Source organism: Erpetoichthys calabaricus, chromosome 14, assembly GCF_900747795.2.
Source record: "Erpetoichthys calabaricus chromosome 14, fErpCal1.3, whole genome shotgun sequence".
Lineage (NCBI taxonomy): Eukaryota > Metazoa > Chordata > Cladistia > Polypteriformes > Polypteridae > Erpetoichthys > Erpetoichthys calabaricus.
This window is the reverse complement of record NC_041407.2, coordinates 108,665,952-108,686,743: the sequence shown is the minus strand read 5'-3', so window position 1 is coordinate 108,686,743 and position 20,792 is coordinate 108,665,952. Positions and strand designations below refer to the sequence as shown.

Here is a 20,792-nt window from a genome sequence, read left to right as displayed (position 1 = left end):
GACTGAAGACCCATCTGAGACCCAAAATCGGATTATGAGACAACCACACACCGAGAACCCAAGTCGCCATTTATGGATTCAGGGACTGAGAACTTCAGGTGACACTCGCAGACAGGGACTGTGGTGTTCAGCAGACATGGAGGAGCTCTGGTGTGTGCATTGCTGATCTCCTCGGAGCGGCCAGTTGGGTCGAAATCCAAGACCTTGGAGACCAATGACCACATGTGGAGAACATCAGCCGGATTGTTAAGAGTCCAACGAATGAGAATGGTGTGTGTGCTGTCGGAGATGGAGGACCCACCTCAGTATCTACAGAGCCAATGCTCTGAGAGTTTTAAGGAATTCTGTGACGTCATGGAGTTGGATTACATGGAGGAAGAAGATGTGAAACCACAGATGGAGCGCTGCAGTCAGGTTATGTGAATCCATTAATTGGGAATGCAAGTGGCTTGAGATCCATAGTCAGACTAGACAGCGGTGGAGAGAAGAACCCGACATCGATTATGGAAAAACGATGGAATGAACATCTCGGTCCAATGCAATAGGAGTGCATTGTGTGGACCCTTAGAGAAGGAACCCACGTCAAGTGATGGGACGGCACGGACTGATAAACCTGCTGGACAAGAAATTCCAAAGAGATGAAATAAAACTGTGGATAGAAGACTCCAATCAGATGAAGCTGTGAGAGCCAAAGTTGGATTATGAGACACCACACATCGAGAACCCCAAGATGCTATGGGTGGGGCGCTGACACCAACATATAGAAGGTCGTGGACTGAGAGTTGTTGGGAATCCTGCGAAGCCATGGAGTGAGAGCCTCAATCAGATTACGTGACAATGTGGCAGAGACCCTCCGCATTGTGATCACATGATGCGACAATGTCAGCTGAACTCCTGTTTTAAGACGAGAACCAATCAGATTCTAGTAATCCGAATGAATTATATGAAGCCATGAATGGAACACCAATGAGAACGTAGACGGGGTCTTGACACAGAGGGTCTCACGGCGGTTCTGTGACACCACCGGTGATGTTTCACAGACTAAGCCCCTCCGTCTCATTTGTGTAATCCCAGTTAACCCTTAAAAGTTGCATCAGATGATATGGTGGCACAGATGCCAGCTGGCTTCACAACACCATGGATTAGGAATTCCAACTCGTCTGCTCCAATCCTGAGAGCCAAAACCCAATTCAATCAAAAGTGCAGGTCCGACTACTCGCCACATGCTTTGATCTCTGCTCGGATTATATGAATTCATGGACTGTGGACCACCCTCGGGTCCTACAAAGCCAAGGACTGAACATCCCAGGAATTTGCTGGATGTGAAGCCCGACTAACAGGACGGGATTGGAGGATAAATGTGACGCACCGCTGACTGAGCATCTCAAGGTAGATGGTAGAAGGTCACCGAGTGAGTGGCTATGTTCACACCCCACAAAGCCCCCCGGTAAAAAAAACAAATAACTAATCTGGGTTCAATTTGGCACACGATGAACGGAGAATCTACATCGGATTAGGTGGTTTCACCCATCTGTATGATTGTGAGGGGCTGCCATCCGGTCCAAGGTAGGCTCCTGTCTTGCACCCAGGCTTAATCTTCATCATCACTCACCTCTGGCCATCTTTGTCACCATGCATCTTATCACAGACTTTCCATGTCACACTTCTCCCATGCCACTGGTCAGAACGGAGGGCCTGCCAACTACGCTATAGAGTGTGGTGTTCCATGGGGATGGGTGATATTTGAGTCCAGAAGGGCCTACAGCCCAGATGGTGCCTGGCGACTGATTCAGTCGGTCTGTGAGACCATCCAAGGTTGGTCCCAGTCCCCAGTGCTGCCAGGGTTATGGGTTACGCTGGGTCAGATGGTAAATGCCTGAGTATCTAGCTGTGTGGCATATTTCTATACGGGTGTATTCTTGGGGACTACAAAGCTAAACTGCCAACGTGTCTTACAGGTGCTGGTGTCACAGGGCAAAGAGCCGCCATGCTTCCTTCAGCTCTTCCAAGGAGGACTGGTCATCCACAGCGGGTGTCGGGAGCGCGAGAGCACAAATAGCCAAGGTGTGGACCATTATGGGGTAGGGGGTGGCAGTGGTTGGCATGGTCACCAGCAGCACCACATCAACCTTTCCTGACTGTCTTTTCCTGTTGCTCTGCCCACTAGGTCACCTGGACACCTGGCGTCTGTTTTGTGTCAGAGGCGAAGTTCCCGCGGAGGGTAGCTTGTTGGAGGTGGCATGTGCCAGCTGCAGCCTGCGTTCCAGAGTCTCCCTCGTTCTTCTTAATGCACACCATGGCACCATCTACCTCTGGCATGGATGCAAGTCCCAGAAAGCCGTTAGAGATGTGGGCAAGGTGGCGGCTGAGTGCATCAGGCAGTCGTGAGTGTAGATAGAGTGCCAGCTAGTGGTGCCATCTTAATGACGAGTGGCCGTCAGTCCCTACTCGGGTTTATTTTACAATGTGAGCTCTGCTGGTTGGGAAAGGAGCCACATAACAATTTGAGAGCCTGACTTCTCCGGGTGGCATCTCCTGGGAATGATATTGTCAAGACATGTCTATGGGGGGCAGCACTGAGCACATAAGGAAGATGGCGCATTGAGTAGGAAAGGCGCCATACAGGCAGCAGTGTGGTCTCAGTGGACACTTGAGGGAGTGCAGGGCACCAACTTTCTGTCATAAATGGATTTTCTGCTTCTCCCCACCATTGTTAGGTGCCCACCCGAGTTGGGACTCCAGAGTGGCAGCGAGGTGACCACCCAGGAGATTGAGGAGGGGGCCGAACCCAAGGAATTCTGGGAAGCGCTGGGGGGTCGGAGCCGAAAAACCTATGACTGCATGTTACAGGGTGAGGTGGGCAGGTGGCAGCTTAGCAGAGATCCTGCTGCTGGTGGACAAGTACAGCCAAAGTGCCCGGGCCTCGGTGGTACCAACACTCAGGGTGCAATTCCCCCTTTTTCTCTTCTGCAGACCCCGGGAAATACAACTTCACGCCTCGTCTGTTCCACCTGAGCGCCGCTTCCGGAGAGTTCACCGCCGAGGAGCACCTCTCTGCCGCCATGGTGCCCGATGTAGTGGTCGCCATGCCATTTCTTCAAGAGAACCTGTACTCTGTGCCTCAGCCAGGTGGGCTTCATTTCTAACGGGTGGGCTAGATGTCAGGGGTCACTGAGGGGTTGGTATGTCAGTATGGCTTTGGGTGGGCAGGCAGTTACCTCTTCATTTCTTTGCAGCACTCTTTCTGCTCGATAACCGAATGGAGGTGTACCTGTGGCAGGGCCAGGCAGCGGGCGATACCGACAGCACCGGCTCGGCACAGATCCGCTGGGACCTGGAGAGGAAGTGTGCCATGGAGACCGCCCTGCACTACTGCCAAGGTGTGTGTGTAAAAAAGTGACCTGCTGCCCCTGACTTGGCATTCGTGTGAAAGGTGCTGTAAACATTAGGATGGCAAAATGCCCACAGTGACAGTGAGTTGGCCTATAGCAGTAAAACACATGGCAGACAATGTGTTTTACGGGTGCCCAGTTAAGTTTAATAGATAGATAGATAGATAGATGCATGGCAGCCAAAAAGAAATGCCTAGGCAGGAGACCTTAGAGTGGGCAACTGTGGCAGGATCATGCCAAGAAGCCTGCGGGCACCACCTCCAGCTGAGACTGTGCAGTCTTTGTGTCCTGCATGACTGCTGTGCCCCCCAAAGAGTGCTGATCGGCTTACCCCTTCTCACCTGGCCGTCAGCTCAGATGCCTTCCTGGAGTGGCACACATTGTTTGGGCAAAAAAAAAAAATAAAAAAGTAGGCACTGCTGCCACCGAATGGTTTAGACTGGCAGTGACTGGTGACCATGGAGGTGATTAACTGTGTTTTTGTGGCACAGGCTGGGCAGCTCAGCATATGCCCATCTCTTTCTCTGTTTCTCTGCCATTAGAAAAGAATCCCAAACGCCCACCCAAAGCCTACCTGATCCACGCTGGCGCTGAGCCGCTCACCTTCACCAACATCTTTCCTCGCTGGGAAGTCCAAGCCACAACTCTCAGTCAGGTAAGGACCCACCCATCTGCTTCATCTCTGGTGCCCACTGTGGTGCCACTCAATGATTGGCTCTGCTTGTCTCAACAGGCAGAAGCGCAGAGCAGCAAAGTGATCCTGGTGCAGGATGCCCTCGCCAGGCTGTGCAAGACACAGTACTCCATGGAAGAGGTGCTGGCGAGGCCGCTGCCTGAGGGCGTCGACCCCCTTAAGCTGGAGGTCTACCTGTCGGATGAAGACTTTCAGGTTTGTGACTTGGGTGGGAAAGAACATCTGGGGCCACACTGGCAGTCGGCTGACCAGCTCGGACTTCACTGGTTTAAATGATGTGTCCCAATAAGCCACTCGGGCAGGTGGGGGTCTTGTTGGCGTTAAGCTGGTCGTAACCCACCAGACCACACTGGTATTCGGCCGGGAGCCAACCAGTTTGAACATCTCATCCCATTCAAGCACAGTGGTAGTCAGAGGAGAGGCACAGGTTTTAGGGGGGGGGAATAGGGGGTCTTCTGGTCAGCAGTGACTTGAAATGGGGGGCCGACTGCTTTAAGATGTTTAACCCACTGAGCCGCACTTAGAGTCGGGGGTGCAGATTGGTGGCTTAGCTGGTGGCCAACTGGTCTCAAGCCCAAAGTCTAATGGGCCACACTGGGATCTGAACTGGGAGTCAACCAGTTTGAGTATCTTGTGGCACTGAGCCACACTGGTGGTCCGAGGGCGAGTTGTGGTGGAAATGGGAGCCAACCACAGAAAAGAATCCCAGCTGCTGTACCCCCCGCCATCAGAGGGGCTTCATGGAGGCTGGAAGTTCAAACCAGTGTCGAAATCCAGTCTGATGGGTGGGCTTCCAATGTGGCTCAGGGGGTGAGTCTTTTAAACCAGTGGGCTCCGATTTCAAACCGGCTGGTGAGCTTTGGCTCGTCTTGTGTCCTGTGCCCACCTGTGCCCACCGTCCTGTCTTTTAATTTTTTCCTCGTTTTTCTCCTCAGAGGGTCTTGGAGATGAAGAAGGACGAGTTCAACGCCCTGCCAGCCTGGAAACAGCTGAACCTGAAGAAGAGCAAAGGCCTCTTTTAAGGTGCCCTGGACAGCCACTCTGATGCGGGGGTCCGCTCGCCCTCAAACTGCAGCTCTCCAGATGGGGGGAGCCGGGTGGGCACCTCGCCATTCTCATGTCTCGACTTTGGTTTGTAGCAGCAGGGGGGCTTTTCTCTTTGACTCTTTCAATGCGCTCATCACTGCCATTGGACGCCTGCCATTCCTGCCCACAGGGACCCCCAAGACTGACAGGGCCAGCTGCTTTACAGGACGATGGGGACATTTAAGTGACAGTCAATGAATGGCGAGCTGCCAGCACTGGTGGAGCAGATGCCAAACGGTGGGCCTGGTGGTCTTCCTAAGGGGGGGGGCGCCCGGCTGTGCTGCCCCTCGGACATTTCATTCCTTCATTTGTCACCCTTTTCATTTGCCCACCTGACTGGCGCCATCCCCGGTGGGCTTATTTTGATGTTCATATTTCTGTGTTTTTCTTTTATCAGATATTTTCTGTTTTATTTCTTATTCAAGTTATAAAACGTTTATCCCACTGAGCGTCTGCTTATCATGTTTGCCCCCCGCGGTCTAAGCCCCTTAACCAGTGAGCCAGACAGGTGGTCAACAGCTCGGGGGGATTCATCTTGAGGTCTGCTACTGTAAAAGCCCACCAGCCACTGGGACCATACTGGGGGACGCAGTAGGGGGTTTGAACATGGAGCCCCCCCGATCAGAGTGGATTTGAACACGGTGGTTACTGGTGGCTTGGGGGTGCAGACTGGGAGTTTACTGGTTTAAAAAGCATAGTGCAGTGGGACTCAGCCTGACTGGTTTGAAATCCCATAATTCCCTGGGCCAGCTGGTAGTTGCACTGTGAAGCTCCAGAAGACACAGGTGGGCCATGGCCCAAATTGAAGGGTCACCTGTGTGCCCTGCACTGGATTAAGACCCCCACAGGCCTCTGGGTGTCTCAGCACTTTAGCAGTTTTAACAATGCAACGTGCGGACCCCCGCTGGTTTAATACAGCGCCCCAGTGTTGGGTGGGCAGAGACTCGATCGTTTCAGCGAGTTGGGGGTCCCTCTTGGTGATTTCAGCTTGCGAAGATTCAATCATTTTACTGAGCAGGGGAGGGGTGTTGGATTTTTGAAAAGTCCCCTTGTCGTTACAGACCCCTGGCCACACACCCAGAACCCCCGGATGGTCAGCCCACCCCTGTTTAAAGCCCCACTGCCGCTGGACCCGAGAGACCCCGAGTGCGGTGTTGGCACTGGACGACCCCTTCATTCCCATTGTGTGTGATTCTGTGATGGGTGGGCTCAAGAAGTGAAGAGCCCATGATGGCAGGCAGCGCAGGCCCAAGAAACACACAACGCCATCGCGCGTCGGCACTCAGTCCTTTATGTGCTAAAAAAAGGAAAAAATACAACTGGGTGAGCAGGAATGGAGAAGAACGGCAAACGCGGAGAGGATTAGCTGCAGTTACACAAAGGAGTCACTGGAGGGCGACATTCTCTGTCTGCGTAACAAGAAAAAACAAAAAGAAAAAGAAAGGAGCAGCTGAGCGGCATCCTGGGAGTGTCCTGTCGAGACAAGGGGGTCCGCCTCTTAGCCCCCCACCAGGGGCACCCACGGAGTCCATGAACAGGTCACGGAGCACCATCTTGTGGCAGAACCTTGGCTTTTACTGGAGTTTCTCCTGCAGGGGGTGACAGCAAGTTGACATCAGAACTGGATGACGGTGGCACTGAAGAACATCACCTGGGAAGCTCGGCCCACTCTGGAGTGTCAAATGAGGTTTCACCTTCAAATGCCCCCCCCCCGCTTTGCCACCAGGTCCTCTGCACCCCAAGCCCCTCCAGTGGTCAGCCCACCCTTCTCAGATTCTGCAGGACGAATTGGAGTGGATGGTAGTCCTTGGCATTTTGACCACAAGATGGCGCTCATGCTTAGTTTCGAAAGACCCTTCACAAGTGTCCAGCGGGCATCAGGCTCGGCGGGAGAAACTGGAAGTCATCAAAGTTGGCAAACTGGACGCTGCTAGCTATGGACGGGTGCAACGAGGAGTTGCGAGGCCCACCGGGTCCACTCTCTGGGGTCTCGACTTCAGGCTCCCACTAAATGGCCGACTGCTGCTGGAGAAAGGAATCGCACGTCAATGGGTTTCGCTCGGGCTCCGACGCCAGGGCAGCTTCCCGCAGGATGGTGATGTGGTCCTCGGCTGCGTTGAGTGACTGATCGATCCAGTCCATCGCCCCGGACATGTGGCAGGCATTCCTGGTCACCAGAACTAAGTGGCTGACTGATAACAGGAGAGCTGTGGCCCTGAAAAACAAACCCAGAACGGTCAGGAAACACACGGGCGAGGTGGCACACTGGTGTAGTACCAGCCACTGGCATCAGGGTGCGCTACCTGGCATCAAGCAGCTTAGGGTCCAGCGGCGGGTACATCGATCGCACCACGTCGTCCACCCTGCAAAAGAAGAAGAGAATGAGAGGGCGGCCACGGCCAGCCAAGTGGCGAGGAGATCGGCGAGGACGACGACGACGACTTCACTCACCGGGGGCTGATCCTCTTGGCCACCATGATGATGTCACTGAGACTCGCCGGGGCTTTGACTTTGGCGCCTGACCCCATCGTCATAGCAACCAGCTTCTCGGTCAGGGTGTGGCAGATCTGTGAAGGACAGGAGGGCCGGCGAGTGAGAATACGTGAATGAAGACGAAAACAACGAGGAGGAGGAAGAGTGGCCAGCATCTTACCTTGAGGATGGCGATGCAGTGGGAGACGAGACCCCTAAACAGAAAGAAAGGCAGAGCACAGAGTCAGATGGAGTGCCGTCATCCTCCTCCTTGAGGGTTTAGTTTTACCACCCGCTGCTCCTCTCATTTCGATGCTCGGTTGCCCCGCGCTTTGCCCTCTCAGCTCTTCAAGGAGATCAAGGCAGGCGCAGTATTGGCACCCTCTAGTGGGGAAACTGCAGACTGCATTGCAACAATTCTGGTTCGTCTCAAATGAAGTGCAAACTCCAAGAAGGTCATCCACGATTTGGGACCTCCATTGTGCCCTGTCCTACTGGTTTAATGGCAGGAGTCGATACTCTTAAATTGGCCAGTTCCGAGTGAAGGAGTGTGCCCCCCTCATTGACTGGCATCCCGCCCTGGGTCGGTTCCGGCCTTGCCCCCAGTGCTACTGCATTTTGCCTCAGCTCCCCATGATGCCCAGCTGGCTAGAAGGGGACTAGAAAATCAGTGTCTGGATGAGCACTCCTGCCACCTAGTGCTGAACCAGAGAACTGCACTCCACCGCAAGAGGCAGGAGCTCAAGTGCCATCGCTGAATGGGTGATGTTTAGGCCACCCTTACAGCCGGTGCTGCCAGGACAGGTGCCAGGTCTCCACCACCCTGAACAGAACAAGAGGGCTATGCAATGGATGGATGTGGACTGCTGCCCCCTCGTGGTTAAACAGTAAACTGCACCCTATAACAAGCTGAGTGGGCATGTGTGGGTGTGTGCCTTGAGATGGTCTGATGTGCCAACGAGGGTCTGGCTGAGCCTTACACCCACTGCTAAGGGGGCTATACAGTGAGCAGATGGTTGGATGGAGGGAGGGAGACTGCTGCCATCTTGTGGTGAAACAGTGCACTTACACCCAGTGCTGCCATAACTGGGCCTACAGTGAGTGGAGGGATGGTGCTGCCCTCTAGTGCTAAAGAGTAGAATGAACTCTACAACATGAGGCAAAAGGCTCCCAGTGTGTGTTTATGAGGTCCTGTGCTGAACTGGCACCTCAGCCTGGTTAGTTTCTGCTGGGCCATGCCATGCCATGCGCGTCCTCCCACTGGATAAATTGGTAGAAAATCACCGGATACGTGGACACTGCTGCCATCTAGTCTTAAAACGGTGAACTGCACATCAGATCTAGAGAGAGTAGTGCAAGTGGCACTTCTGAATTGGCCACATGTGTGCCACACTGTTACACCAGGAAGGCTGCCAGGAGTCACCACCTTAACCAGAATAATGAAGGGTAGATACATAGAAGTGCCCCCTAGTGGTTAAACAGTAAATGACACTCTAAAACAAGCTGAGCTGAGAATTGGCTTAGAGTGGGCATTTGTTTGTGTGCCCTGCAGTGAACTGGCACTTCAATGAGGTTGCTTCCTGCCTTGTGCCCCATCCTGCTCTGATTGGCTCAGGACCCTCCATTGGATTAAGTGGACTCTACAAATAATTATATCTAAGAATTGCTACAATGGATGCCACAACCCTTAAAGCCATGTTGTGTGCCCCCGAGGTGTCATATGTCTCTGTGTGCCATGTCCCTAAAGTTCCCCGATTACTTCTGTCTCGCTTCTAACATCGCAGATCACTGGCCTGCCACCCGAGGGCTTCTGTGAGTCATAAGCGTCCACACAGGTAGGCCATGCAAGTGACGGCTCCTCCTTTAATGCCCACAGTAAGCTGGCACTGAGCACAGCAGTGCCAGTCCACACCTCCACTTGGACCCCCAGCCTGACAGGGTAAGTGACCCCTAAACAGGCTCCTCCACATCCTCACCTCTCTTTCTTGCATGATCTGTGCTGCCCCTAAATGGCCCGGTCATCAAGGGCCAACCCACACGATGGCCATCAGGTGTGACAAAGCAACTCCAAGTAAGTGGCCACCCAAGTGCCCAGACAAACCAAAGAATGACACCAATAAAGTGCACCGTACGAGGCGTCCTCGATCCAGTCCTCGTTCTCCAGGATGGCCTCAATGTGAGGGTTGGTGATGACCACGTCGTCCAGTTCAAGCTCTGAGGGCTCACTCTGGGTTTCCATGGCGCTGATGAGATCCACTGTGGGCCTGAAATGAAACGGCAGGACTGGTAAGGGTGTCTCAGAGGGGTACAAAGCAGCAGAGCAGGTGGCAGTTATGTGGCCTGAATACTGGAGGTCATGACAAGCTGCACCAGCAGAGGGCGCCACCTGCAGCAAAGAGTGCAAACTCAAGGGGGGGGGGGCAGGATTTGGGTCACATATAGCGCCTTTCCACTGATTCTTCATTTTGCAGATCAGAAAGAAACGATACAATAAAAAGTACCGGGGGGGTGTCCAATGAAGCAAGACATGGGTTCAAGCAGAATGAACAAATCTAAATAAAAGTGTAAAATGAATAAACGAGGAGCAGCCAAGACAAGTAGGAAAGGAACACAAAAAAAGACATCAGGAGAAGGAAAGGCGCTATATAAAGAGAAAGTGAGGGAACGGCCCGACTCAGGAATCCCACTTTATTTTTACTTCACAACTACAGACTGTGGATAAACAAAGAAGGAAAGTCCACTGATCTTCATTTATATAGCGCCTTTCATGAGGCCCCCAAATGTGACGGACCAATGGCAAAAACAAAAAAATCACAAATGAAAATAAAATCTGAAAAAAATGCACACATGGTGAGGATTAAAAAATCGAAATCACAAAGAAGAAGAAAAGGAAGAGGAAGCGACGGGGAGGCCGCCGTACCACAGCCCACCACGAGGGGGCGCCAGGACTCACTTGGAGTTGAAGTGCTGCAGCAGGTCGGCGGGGCGGCAGTAGCGCTGTCTGCAGACGACCACCAGGGCCACAAACGACGCCAGGAAGATGGTGGCCAGCACGCCAATCGCTACGATGACAACCGTCTCCATGGCAACACCGGGGGGGGTGGAGAAGCATCAAAATGATGAGACACCGGGAAGGGGGGCGGGGGGCGTTGCCTCGGCTATGGCTGCATGTTTACCTGCAAAAATCAAAAGGGGGCGAGGGGTTAAACGTGGAGTCAGGTGTCCATGGAGACGGAATTATGGGATAATATGAAAAGGGGTCGGGGCTTCCATCACAAATGACACTACAGACTCAGAGGGCGCCGCTGGCACTGGCACCCAGGAATGATGGACTGATGCCCACCACCACTACCACTATCACCACAGGTAGACCAAGAAAAGTGGGGCTTCACTTCCTGCCATCATCCAGAAGGTGGCACCACCTGCCCAACAGTCAGCAGCCAGGGGCCCTGGATAGACAGACTGGTCTGTGCCCCCAAAACTGCCACCCCCTCCCACCACATCACCCTCCCCTCCCCCCCAGTTTTGACTGGGCTGAGTCCCATGCAGGGATTTCCCAAAAACAGTAGGTGGGTTAGAAGGGGAGACACTAATTGGGTGACAGGACCCCGTGTGGCTCACCTGCCCTTCTTTCTTTGCTCACGTCGCTCCGCTGGTGTGGCCCGAGAGTCCGTCACACGTCTCGACTCCGTGCCCCTCACTGTTTCTGCTTCCCAAAAGCGACACACGGCCTGCGCCGCCAACACCTCAGATGCCCAAATCCTGAGCGTGGTGGGAGATCACAGCCACCCCCCCTTCTGCCAGCTTGTGCCAGTAAAACCAAAAGAAAAACACAAAAGTACAAGTCGCCGTCGGTTCTCTTACCTCCCAGCCCCGGGCAATGGCTGGCAGCAGGTGTGACGCAGCTGCTTGACGGTGAAGGAGTGAAGGTGGCAGCGCCAAAGCAAACAGGAGGCAGCCGCTTGACCTCTGACCAGACGGCTAAACATTAACAGAGCCAAGTGGCACAGGAGGCGGCGGCGGGCACACAACAGATCAATCACGGCGGGGGGCGGAGCCTGTGAGTCACGCCCACACGACTCTCACAGACCTTAAATGGGCGACGCACCAGGAGGGCTCAGCAGCAGACACTGGAGCCGCCCAGTCAACCAGCTGGACCCACACGATGTGCCCACTGCCCGGTCACCAGCTGGACATTAAGCCCTTATTTTTCATTACTTAGTGCTTGATGGACTCACAACATTTGAGATCCAACTGGTTCCATCTCCAGTGGAGCACAGGCAGGTGACGTGACCTGCTGAGGGTCACAGTGTCAGAGGTGGGAGGTGAAGGCCAAAGCCTTAAGCAGCACATGTTAGTGACACACACTGGACACATGCCATCCAAGGGGGTGCACGTGATGTGCCTACTGGACACACAGGTCATGTACTGGGCACACATGCCACCTGCTGGAGAGACTGGCCACCACTTGATGGGTCTACTTGACACACGTACACCCTGTTGGACAGATGTGGCACATAGAGGGCACATGTTGGGCACCACCAGCCAGGCAGATAAGGGCCTACTGGACTCACATGTAACTCGTGATATTCATGTCTCACACATGCTGGACGCACACTAAACACACAGTACATGGCACTAGACAGACTGGCCTGCTGGGCACACATACAGACTGGCACTTGTTGCCCACACGTGCTGTACTGGACACATGCCACCAACCTGCTGGACATGAATGACAAAGGCCGGTCACTCTCACTGGATACATGTCACCTACCACTACCTGGACAGATATGGGCCTACTGGACACACATGCTGGACATACGTCCCATACTGGACACACATATAGCACACAGGACACATGCCACTTGTCACCAACTTAAAACATAAGGTGCTTGCTGGACACATAAATAACACAGCGGCACCCGCACCCCACACTGGGCACTAACCACATGCTACACAGTCACACAGCACATACTGGTCACCTGTCACTGGCTGGACACACCTGCTGCATAGCCAAGCTGCCAAGGCAGTGCGCCACCTGCTGGACACTCCTACAATGTGGCTGCCATGATGCCAGGCGCATATGCCCACCACAGATGCTGCCATTTCATATGTCTGATGTACATTCCAGCTGCTGGCTACACATACAGAAAGCTGGCCACATGTGTGACCTGCTAGGGACACGCTGGTGACTGAGTGACTGGAGCCATCAAAGTCTCGCTTGGCCACTGGAGGGAGTGCTTGAGCTCTCTGTCTGTGTAGAGTTCTCACTGATTGGCTTACTCCACGGAGCTCTGCAATTTGATTGGCTTGTGAACTGGGTGGAGCTGCGGAGGTCTCCAGTTGGACACTTTGGATCTAAAAAGTTTCCATGAGCCGTCCAGTCCGTCTGTCACCAAACTCAAGAGACCTCAAAGAACACTTCTGTAAAGCAGCTGTGCCCCCAGGAGACAGTGGCATCACATTGTGATAATAACGAACATCGCGTCATCGCCTGCTGCTCAAATTGTCAAAAACGTGGGGACAGCTCAGCTATACGGCGCCTACAATTGGGGTCTGTCAAAGAAAGGCGCTATATACAAAAACCAAACGGTGGACATCCCCGCAGAGGGCACTAATGCCCATTTCTGAATTTAGCCACAAAAAAGCCAACGCTTGACCCTGATAACAGAGGAATTTGGGGACAGAGAAATCTTTGTAAAGGACAAGGAGACGGGGCAGTGGGTCACTGGGGGGTCTGGAGTGACATTCAGAGGGGGTCGCGTCAAGAAGCCCAACTTGAACATGAAGTTAGTGAGGCAGGAGACTCGGGGTCAAAACACCACTGGGGTCCAGAACAGAACCCATCGGGGGTCCACTACAAGACATGCAGAGGGGGCTGCCATAACTCAAGTCGTGTCTACTGAGGGGTAAAAATGAATCACTGAGAGCGAGGACACGAGACAGGGTGACTTTGTTATATAGCGCCTTTCATAAAGTCCTGTGCACATCAAGTTACTTTAGAGAACATCTTTATAACAAGCAGCACTTGAAGTGCTTTATAACCCAGTCGATCCCAGTGTATATAGCGCCTTACAGGAAACCAACTCAGACTGTACACAATGACGCCAGTTTACCCAGTGCACACTGGCAATGCATATCCAGACAGCACTGGTCGCAGGGCAGGAAGCAGACATGGATGGGCACATTCACTTGGGGGGCAATTAACATGGGCGCAATCTCAGCGTATCAGAGCAAACTTTAGAAAAGAGTGAATTGTATATAAAAGACGCTCCACAAAAGGCCCAACGCTCTCAAAGCCGCCTAATCCAGTTGATGTGGTCAGGGGGGGGGGGACGTGGTGTCGGGGGGGTTATTGGTAGCAAATTCTAGCAGAACGGGGGCACACAGCAGGAAAGGACGCCTGATGGGGGCGCCGATACCGCGACACTCTGGTTTATCATCATTGACCCAAATCTTTAGGCCTGTGAGACCCCAAAGACACGAGGAGAACACGCAGACCCCTTGGGTGGTGGACCCCCTTTCACAAGTGAGCCCTTTCTGTATAGTGCCTTTCACAATGCATGTCATCAGCTCCTCTTCACAAAATGTTTGGGAGGATGTCACAGTAAATGACACACGGGTGGCACCTGAGGAACACCGTGCTGCAGGTATGTGCCCACCTGTCTCTGAAGTCACCTGCCCACTTAAACTGGGCCATGAAAAGGCTGGTTAGTGCAGGTCTCCAATGGCAGCAACCGGCCGACCCCCGCAACAACGACAAGCCCTCACCCCCCATTAACTATTCGAAACCCCTTAAGGGGGCACCACTGCTTTTCAGAGGAGGCGACCCGATGCCATCGTTGTGCCCATTGGCTCCTCAGGCTTGCAGCACCTCAAAGTGTGTCCAGTATCCCCCCCCCCCCCAATCCCTACCTGGCCGGGTGTCCCCAAGGTGTCGTCACTTGCTGGCTCTCTCTGAGGGGACTCACAGGACCTCCCACACGACATGGCCGACTGTGACTGAAGTCTTTATAAAACTCCGAGAAGACGCAGAGGGGGAGGCAGGAGCTTCGAGCGGGAATCGAGGCGCTGAACAGGAATGCGGGGGTCCGAAGTAATCATTAATAATAACAGCCCCCCCCCCGACCCCCACCCCACCAATAGGATTTAATGTCCACATTCCATGTGAGCTTTACACGCCATTTCCACCCCCCCTATTAAATCTTCAGGATTAAGCGGCGATTCGGAATCCTCTGAAGTCACAGGAGACCCCCGGCACCAGGCACGGACTCCCACCGATCGGGCACGCGCTGCGCGGGCACACGGAGGCTTCACAAAGGGGCGTCAAGCGCGGGCCCGCAAATCCCGAGACAGCGGAGTTTATCAGCTGAAGAATGTAAAGGGGGGGGGGGGGGTGCGGGGGGGCTCTGTGGTGAAGGCGAGTGAGGTGAGGCAGACGAGGAAGTCCAGGAAAAGCAAGCGCAGCGTGTGTGTGTGTGTGTGTGTGTGATTGTGCACAGGGGGTCTCAAAAGGGTCACCGCCTGACTTGCCCATGACGGTCCGCGCACGAGCTCTGTGTTCACACACACACACACACACACACACACACACACAGACGCCGCTGCGCAAACATACAAAAGCCGCAAAAAGCCCCTAAGGAGTTCACCATACTTGGGGTGGCGCGGTGGTCAGCGCGTCTCCCTCTCGGTTTTAGCGGATGCCGTCTCAGTTATTACGGAATTCTCGCTTCTCTTTCTCGAGTTCTCAGGTGTACCTCGGGCTCCTCGCGCCCCTGATTCCCAATTTGATTAAACGCCCCCAAGAATGGATTGATACACGGATATGACTGGAGACAAATTATTACTGGAAGAAAAAAAAAAAACAGCCCCCTAATAACCAGGACGGGGGGTCCCGAGAGCCGTCAAAGTGGCACCTGTTAGTGCCGTTCAGTGTCGCCGACAGTTTTTCAAAGGAAAGTCGCCAAAACAAACAAAAACTTGCCAAAAGTCGCTAGCTGACGTCATTCCCTCATTTGCATATCTCCCTTTTTAAACTCCGCCTCTTTATGTCCGCTTTCTGCTGCTTTGATTTCATCGGCCATCACTTCAACATCCTTCAGTCAACATTCATGTGCCACCCCTCAAAGTTACGGTCAGACATTTCTGTTTGTAGAATTTGTACACCTGGAGAATGAGTGATGCTTCTCTCTACACATACGATAGAGCCAAAGCCGGATTAAGACCCCCCCGCCCCACACACAGACCCCTGGGTGGGTGATTTAGCAGAGAGACTCCCGGTCGTTTAATGCCGTGCGGTTTGTCTCACTCGTTTTCAGCGTTAGACTCGGTTGCATTATTTGGGGGTCTAGGTTGTTGGGGGCTCTCTCACTTGGTCATTTCACCTTACAGATAATCAATCATTGACCCCCCCCCCCCCCCCCCCCCGATTAATTCTAGCATGCGGATACTTCTTTGTTTCATTGAGTGTCAGATATTGGTAATGTGGCCCCTTGTCGTTATGGGCTTCCCGAAGCCCCCCCCCCCCCAGAATGCCCTGATGGTAGGTTGACCCTGCATGGTTACAGCAGGAAAAGTTGAAAAACCCTGTGACATTTTTACAAAAAGGATTTTTCATTTTTATTCGAATTTCTAAGGGCGATTATTCGATTTCTGTGAACGCATCCGCCAGCGAGTCGCGTTATGAAGTGGCTACGAGTTATCGGCTCTGTTTACTGCCGATTGTGTTTCTCCACTTTAGTATCCATTATTGAAGACCCCCATCCTACATATCATTTTGAAAGGTGGGCCTTACGCTTTTAAAATATATAAATTAGTGATTCTAAATTGGCCCTAGTGTGTGCTTGGTATGTGGGTGTGTTTGTGTGTGTCCTGCGGTGGGTTGGCACCCTGCCCGGGATTGGTTCCTGCCTTGTGCCCTGTGTTGGCTGGGATTGTCTCCAGCAGACCCCCGTGACCCTGTGTTCGGATTCAGCGGGTTGGAAAATGGATGGATGGAAGTTGGTAAAGAAATGGCACCGCGTGTCCAGACTACAACACTGAGAGTTGCACAATTCAAAAAATTCTGAAACACAGAAAGTGGAAAGTCGTCTCATTTTAAAACTGAACCCCCGTCCGGTCATTTAGTCTCTCCGTTTAATTGTATGAGATTGAATCGGGATGTTCACGGACACCATGGGGGGTTCAGGGCAGGTGTTGCTGTGATCTTTAAGCTAAAACCTCACAGCGCGGCGTCGGGCGTTCAGAGCGGCACTCGAACGGCGGGACACTGCGCTTTAATTCTAGCGGAGACGAAACGAAGGTTTTTTTTTTTTTAAAAAAAAATAATAATAATAATTTGACATTATCGTTCGGTCCCGGTCCAAAACAAAGGAACTGAGTTTAAAGGGTTAAAAGGGACTAACTTAGAAGGTTTTACTGAAACTTCAATAAATCACAGTGCATAGAAATAGAATTACATCAAATCCCAATGATATAGCGCCTCACCAGAGAGCGGACACGAGACAGGGTGACAGAGAAAAGGCTGACGGGACCTTCGTTATATAGCGCCTTTCATAAAGTCCTGTACAGATCAAGCTACTACAGACAACAACTTTGTAGTAAGCAGCATTTTAAAGTGCTTTATAACACAGTCGATCTTAGTGTATATATATATATATATATATATATATATATATATATATATATATATATTATATATATATATCGCCTTATAGGAAACCAACTCAGACTGTACACAATGTCACCAGTTTACCCAGTGCACACTGGCAATGCCTTTCCAGAGAGCACTGGTTGCAGGGCAGGAAGCAGATGTGGATGGGCACACTCACTTGGGGGGCAATTACTTTAACATGGGCGCAATCTCAACGCATCAGATCAAACTTTAGAAAAGCGTGAATTTCATATAGCGCCTTTCAGCGTAAAAAAACGCTCCACAAAATGGCCCAACATTCTCAAAGCCACAGAATCCAATTAATGTGTGGGTGGGGCAGCAAATCCTAGGGGGCACACGGCAGGAAACAAACGCCTGATGGGGGCACCGATACCGCCACACTCTGACGATTTCTTGCCATAACAATTAAATACAGCACAGTGCTGTACAGAGCAACTGAAGACAACATTTCAAGATTAATTAATGGATATCACAAATGAGGCACTGTATACGGCACACATACAAGACAGATTTGAGCAGAAAAATCAAAGAGCAAAGGCAATTTGAAAATTGGGATAGAAGAGGACACAATACAAGATGGTTGCAATGGCTTATGGGTAGTGTGAACACACACAGCGCTGCGCTCCGCCATCAGACCAACGAACACGCGGGGTGGCACCGTTTGTTGAACAAGGCGCCATACTGAGATGTCTTTGGGCAGAGGGAGGGAAACCTGCTGAACTTCTCTGAAGACGAATTAAAACATTTGGAAATGAGCACAGCTTGTATTTGGCACCAGTAGCATTGTCTTTTTTTTTTCCTAGGGGGTTTAGCCCCCGAGGTCTTATCACTTCCGGAGCCCAGCCACCTCTCCCCTTGCTGTTCCGTTATCTGATAAGCATGAAGGATTCACACTAAAGTTCACAGGGGGACCCCCGATGCACAACCCTCAGCATTCCAACACCAAAACTCCATGGGGAACCCCCCAAACTAGTTGTCATTAGTGGAAAATTCCACTGGAAAGGGACTGGCAGCATTAATGGTGGGGTTAAGATCCCAAATAAATGATAAAGCTAGTGACATCCCTGGTTGGCACACTCCGCTTACTGTTTATGAGGAGCAAGAAAAGGGCACTGGTCACCTCTTAGGTCATTTCAGTCAAGCGATAGAGGGGGCCGAAAGTCACTTTAGAGCACTGAGCTCTAAGATGAGCCCACATAGCTAAACCACCTGGTGGTCCGCACTCTGGAGTCCACTGCAAACTGGTGGGCACATCTGTCCATTATCAGAGACTTTAGCCCAGTCCACACCATCCACTGGGGGGGCTAAACCCTGTCCTTCAGCAATCAACCCTGGACAGGACCCCCTCGCACGCACCCAAAAGAATGTGAGGAGGACGAGGACGAGCCACGCGACCACCGGTAGAACACGCGGCACGTCGCACAAATGTCGAGGTCCCATTGCGGCGAGGCGGCTGCGCTATCGGCGGTGCCAGTTCTGCTGCCACTAATTAATAAACGGCGTTGACCTCTCGGGTTTTTCATTTTCTTAACTTTCACCTCTTTTGTTTGCTTTGCGGGGGCCTAACCTGCCGCCACTCTCGGTGAGGATCGAGCTGCTCTTGCGGCGCCTTTTCCGGCGTCATTTTCTTTGCATTGGCTGTCGGGTACTTTAATGCTCGGCATTTTCTGACCTCTATGAGAAGCGGATGGACCCCTCAACCCGTTAGTCGCCTTGCGAAGGTGACTGCAAATCGAGCAGACAGTCGAGTGGCCGGAGTCAGAGTCTGCTAATCCAGCATTTCGCTCAGAGTTTTTTTTTTTGGGAGTTAGGGTGGGGGGCTCGAAATGTAATCCCCCGATAACGGAGATTTGAATTCTCCTTATCATGTTTCTTACTCCAGATCCACTTTAATGATGAAAACGCGAAGGCCGGCAGCTATAGAAAATAAAATAAAACAAAAAAAACCTGAACAGCGCACGAAAAGCGCCGCTCCTGTGCGTAGAAAGCGCGCCGAACTTACAGTTTGAAGACCCGGCAGGACAGACGGAGAGTTCAAGGGACGGTCACACGCCCATTCCGGTGCTATTCCTTACTTTGGTCGTTTTTTCTGTAAGCCGCACCACACACACACACACACAGTTTCTTCGCACAGACCCGGTTCGGTGTTCGCGCTTACCGCTGCTGCAGCTCTCGGTGTCTACAAGCGGCTCCAACACCGCGCAGGCGCGCACTCGAGGGCGCAGGCACGATACGCCCGGCGGCGCGCACTCTTAGGCCCTTCAACTCAACTAAACCCCAGAACACCCCCCCAATATCCAGCACAAATTCACATCCACCAGGATAATCGGCTTGAAGCGGGCCAGCCGGCGTGAAACATCAGCGAGACTTTTATCTGCCCCACGCAGGAACTTCCACGGGCACCAAGACAAACTGAAGTGCGGAGAACGGAAAGGCAGCGAGGGCTTAAGTGTGAAACGGAACTGTTGGGGTGAATGTGATGATAAGGATAAAGACGACAAACAGGCACTGTCACTGGTGATGGGGGAGACCTCCAAACCAGGGTGGGTAGTACCACCCTTCAAGGGCCACCTGGGTCCTGAGGCGGCTCGAGTATTTCTGCTGCCCTAAGTGAAGCTGTAAATGGCGCCCCCTTTGCTTTGAGTAGAGTTATTACAATGAGACCTGTACATACGAGAAAGGAGCCACAAATGTGGAGAGCTGATGTGGAGCGTTTGGATTCAGAACATCGAGTTTACAATTTCAGAACGGCAAGGGGAACTTTAGCTTACTTATAGCGACGTCAGTTAACAGGACTGTCTCAGAAAAAGAGGGGCGCCATGTGAGAAAACATACAAACTGGGCTGTGTCACCAGGCTTTATTATTCACTGAATGTTTCTCTAAAGGCAAAAGAAATAAATAATTAGCAATCCATACTCAAATTACTGCTTTACTTATATAAATAGTTGTCTATTTAAATCACCGGCCCAACAGCTTACAATGATGGTGACAATCCAGTTATAATCTTAACCACAGTAGCTCTGTAAACATTTACATTTCATTTAAGGCACTGAAATATTGTAAAATGACATTCTTAAGATAATCCATCCATCCATTTTCCAACCCGCTGAATCCGAACACAGGGTCACGGGGGTCTGCTGGAGCCAATCCCAGCCAACACAGGGCACAAGGCAGGAACCAATCCCGGGCAGGGTGCCAACCCACCGCAGGACACACACAAACACACCAAGCACACACTAGGGCCAATTTAGAATCGCCAATCCACCTAACCAGCATGTCTTTGGACTGTGGGAGGAAACTCACGCAGACACGGGGAGAACATGCAGACTCCATGCAGGGAGGACCCGTGAAGCGAACCCACAGGTCTCCTTACTGCAAGGTAGCAGCGTTACCCACTGCACCACCGTGCCGCCCTTTTTAAGATAATCACAAAGTTAAAATAAAGTGTAATAATCACCTTTAAACATTTCCCCT

The 20,792-nt window shown here is 52.1% G+C and overlaps 3 protein-coding genes across 7 annotated transcripts in view; 1 reads left to right on the top strand and 2 right to left on the bottom strand.

Annotated features, from left to right (window-relative positions):
* Positions 1–5,502, top strand: part of LOC114665032 (supervillin-like) — a 78,417-nt gene extending 72,915 nt beyond the window's left edge. The window contains exons 25-32 of one of the 3 annotated variants that reach the window (XM_051918901.1): positions 1,959–2,064; positions 2,168–2,384; positions 2,718–2,851; positions 2,974–3,129; positions 3,237–3,380; positions 3,935–4,047; positions 4,126–4,281; positions 5,022–5,502. In XM_051918901.1, the coding sequence (XP_051774861.1) occupies positions 1,959–2,064; positions 2,168–2,384; positions 2,718–2,851; positions 2,974–3,129; positions 3,237–3,380; positions 3,935–4,047; positions 4,126–4,281; positions 5,022–5,108 (1,113 nt within the window). In that variant the 3' untranslated portion in view covers positions 5,109–5,502. The remainder of the gene's footprint in view (positions 1–1,958; positions 2,065–2,167; positions 2,385–2,717; positions 2,852–2,973; positions 3,130–3,236; positions 3,381–3,934; positions 4,048–4,125; positions 4,282–5,021) is intronic. The other 2 variants (XM_051918902.1, XM_051918903.1) reach the window with 2 other exon arrangements.
* An 892-nt stretch (positions 5,503–6,394) lies between these two features.
* tmem98 (transmembrane protein 98) lies at positions 6,395–19,537 on the bottom strand. Of its 3 annotated transcripts, none has more exons than XM_028819608.2 (7): positions 19,476–19,537; positions 10,598–10,820; positions 9,777–9,908; positions 7,826–7,859; positions 7,624–7,739; positions 7,476–7,535; positions 6,395–7,387 (listed from the first exon to the last, which is right to left on the bottom strand). In XM_028819608.2, the coding sequence occupies exons 2-7, from the start codon at positions 10,726–10,728 to the stop codon at positions 7,180–7,182; spliced, it is 681 nt and encodes a 226-aa protein (XP_028675441.2). In that variant the 5' UTR covers positions 10,729–10,820; positions 19,476–19,537; the 3' UTR covers positions 6,395–7,179. The 3 variants fall into 3 exon arrangements, with proteins under 3 accessions (XP_028675441.2, XP_028675442.2, XP_028675443.2); XM_028819609.2 differs by lacking the exon at positions 19,476–19,537 and adding an exon at positions 14,560–14,637; XM_028819610.2 differs by lacking the exon at positions 19,476–19,537 and adding an exon at positions 11,266–11,465.
* Positions 15,218–20,792, bottom strand: part of plekhm1 (pleckstrin homology domain containing, family M (with RUN domain) member 1) — a 350,418-nt gene continuing 344,843 nt past the window's right edge. The window contains exon 13 of the transcript XR_007933443.1: positions 15,218–15,248. The gene's annotated coding sequence lies outside the window, so the exon portion shown is untranslated. The remainder of the gene's footprint in view (positions 15,249–20,792) is intronic.

Excerpts from the sequence above, each read along its gene's own strand:
- tmem98 (XM_028819608.2), bottom strand. The coding sequence starts at position 10,728 with ATGGAGACGGTTGTCATCGTAGCGATTGGCGTGCTGGCCACCATCTTC. Across the intron at positions 7,860-9,776 it reads GACTGGATCGAGGACGCCTC|GGGTCTCGTCTCCCACTGCA; the intron begins GTACGGTGCACT and ends CTTTCTGTTTAG. Across the intron at positions 7,536-7,623 it reads GCCAAGAGGATCAGCCCCCG|GGTGGACGACGTGGTGCGAT; the intron begins GTGAGTGAAGTC and ends CTTCTTTTGCAG.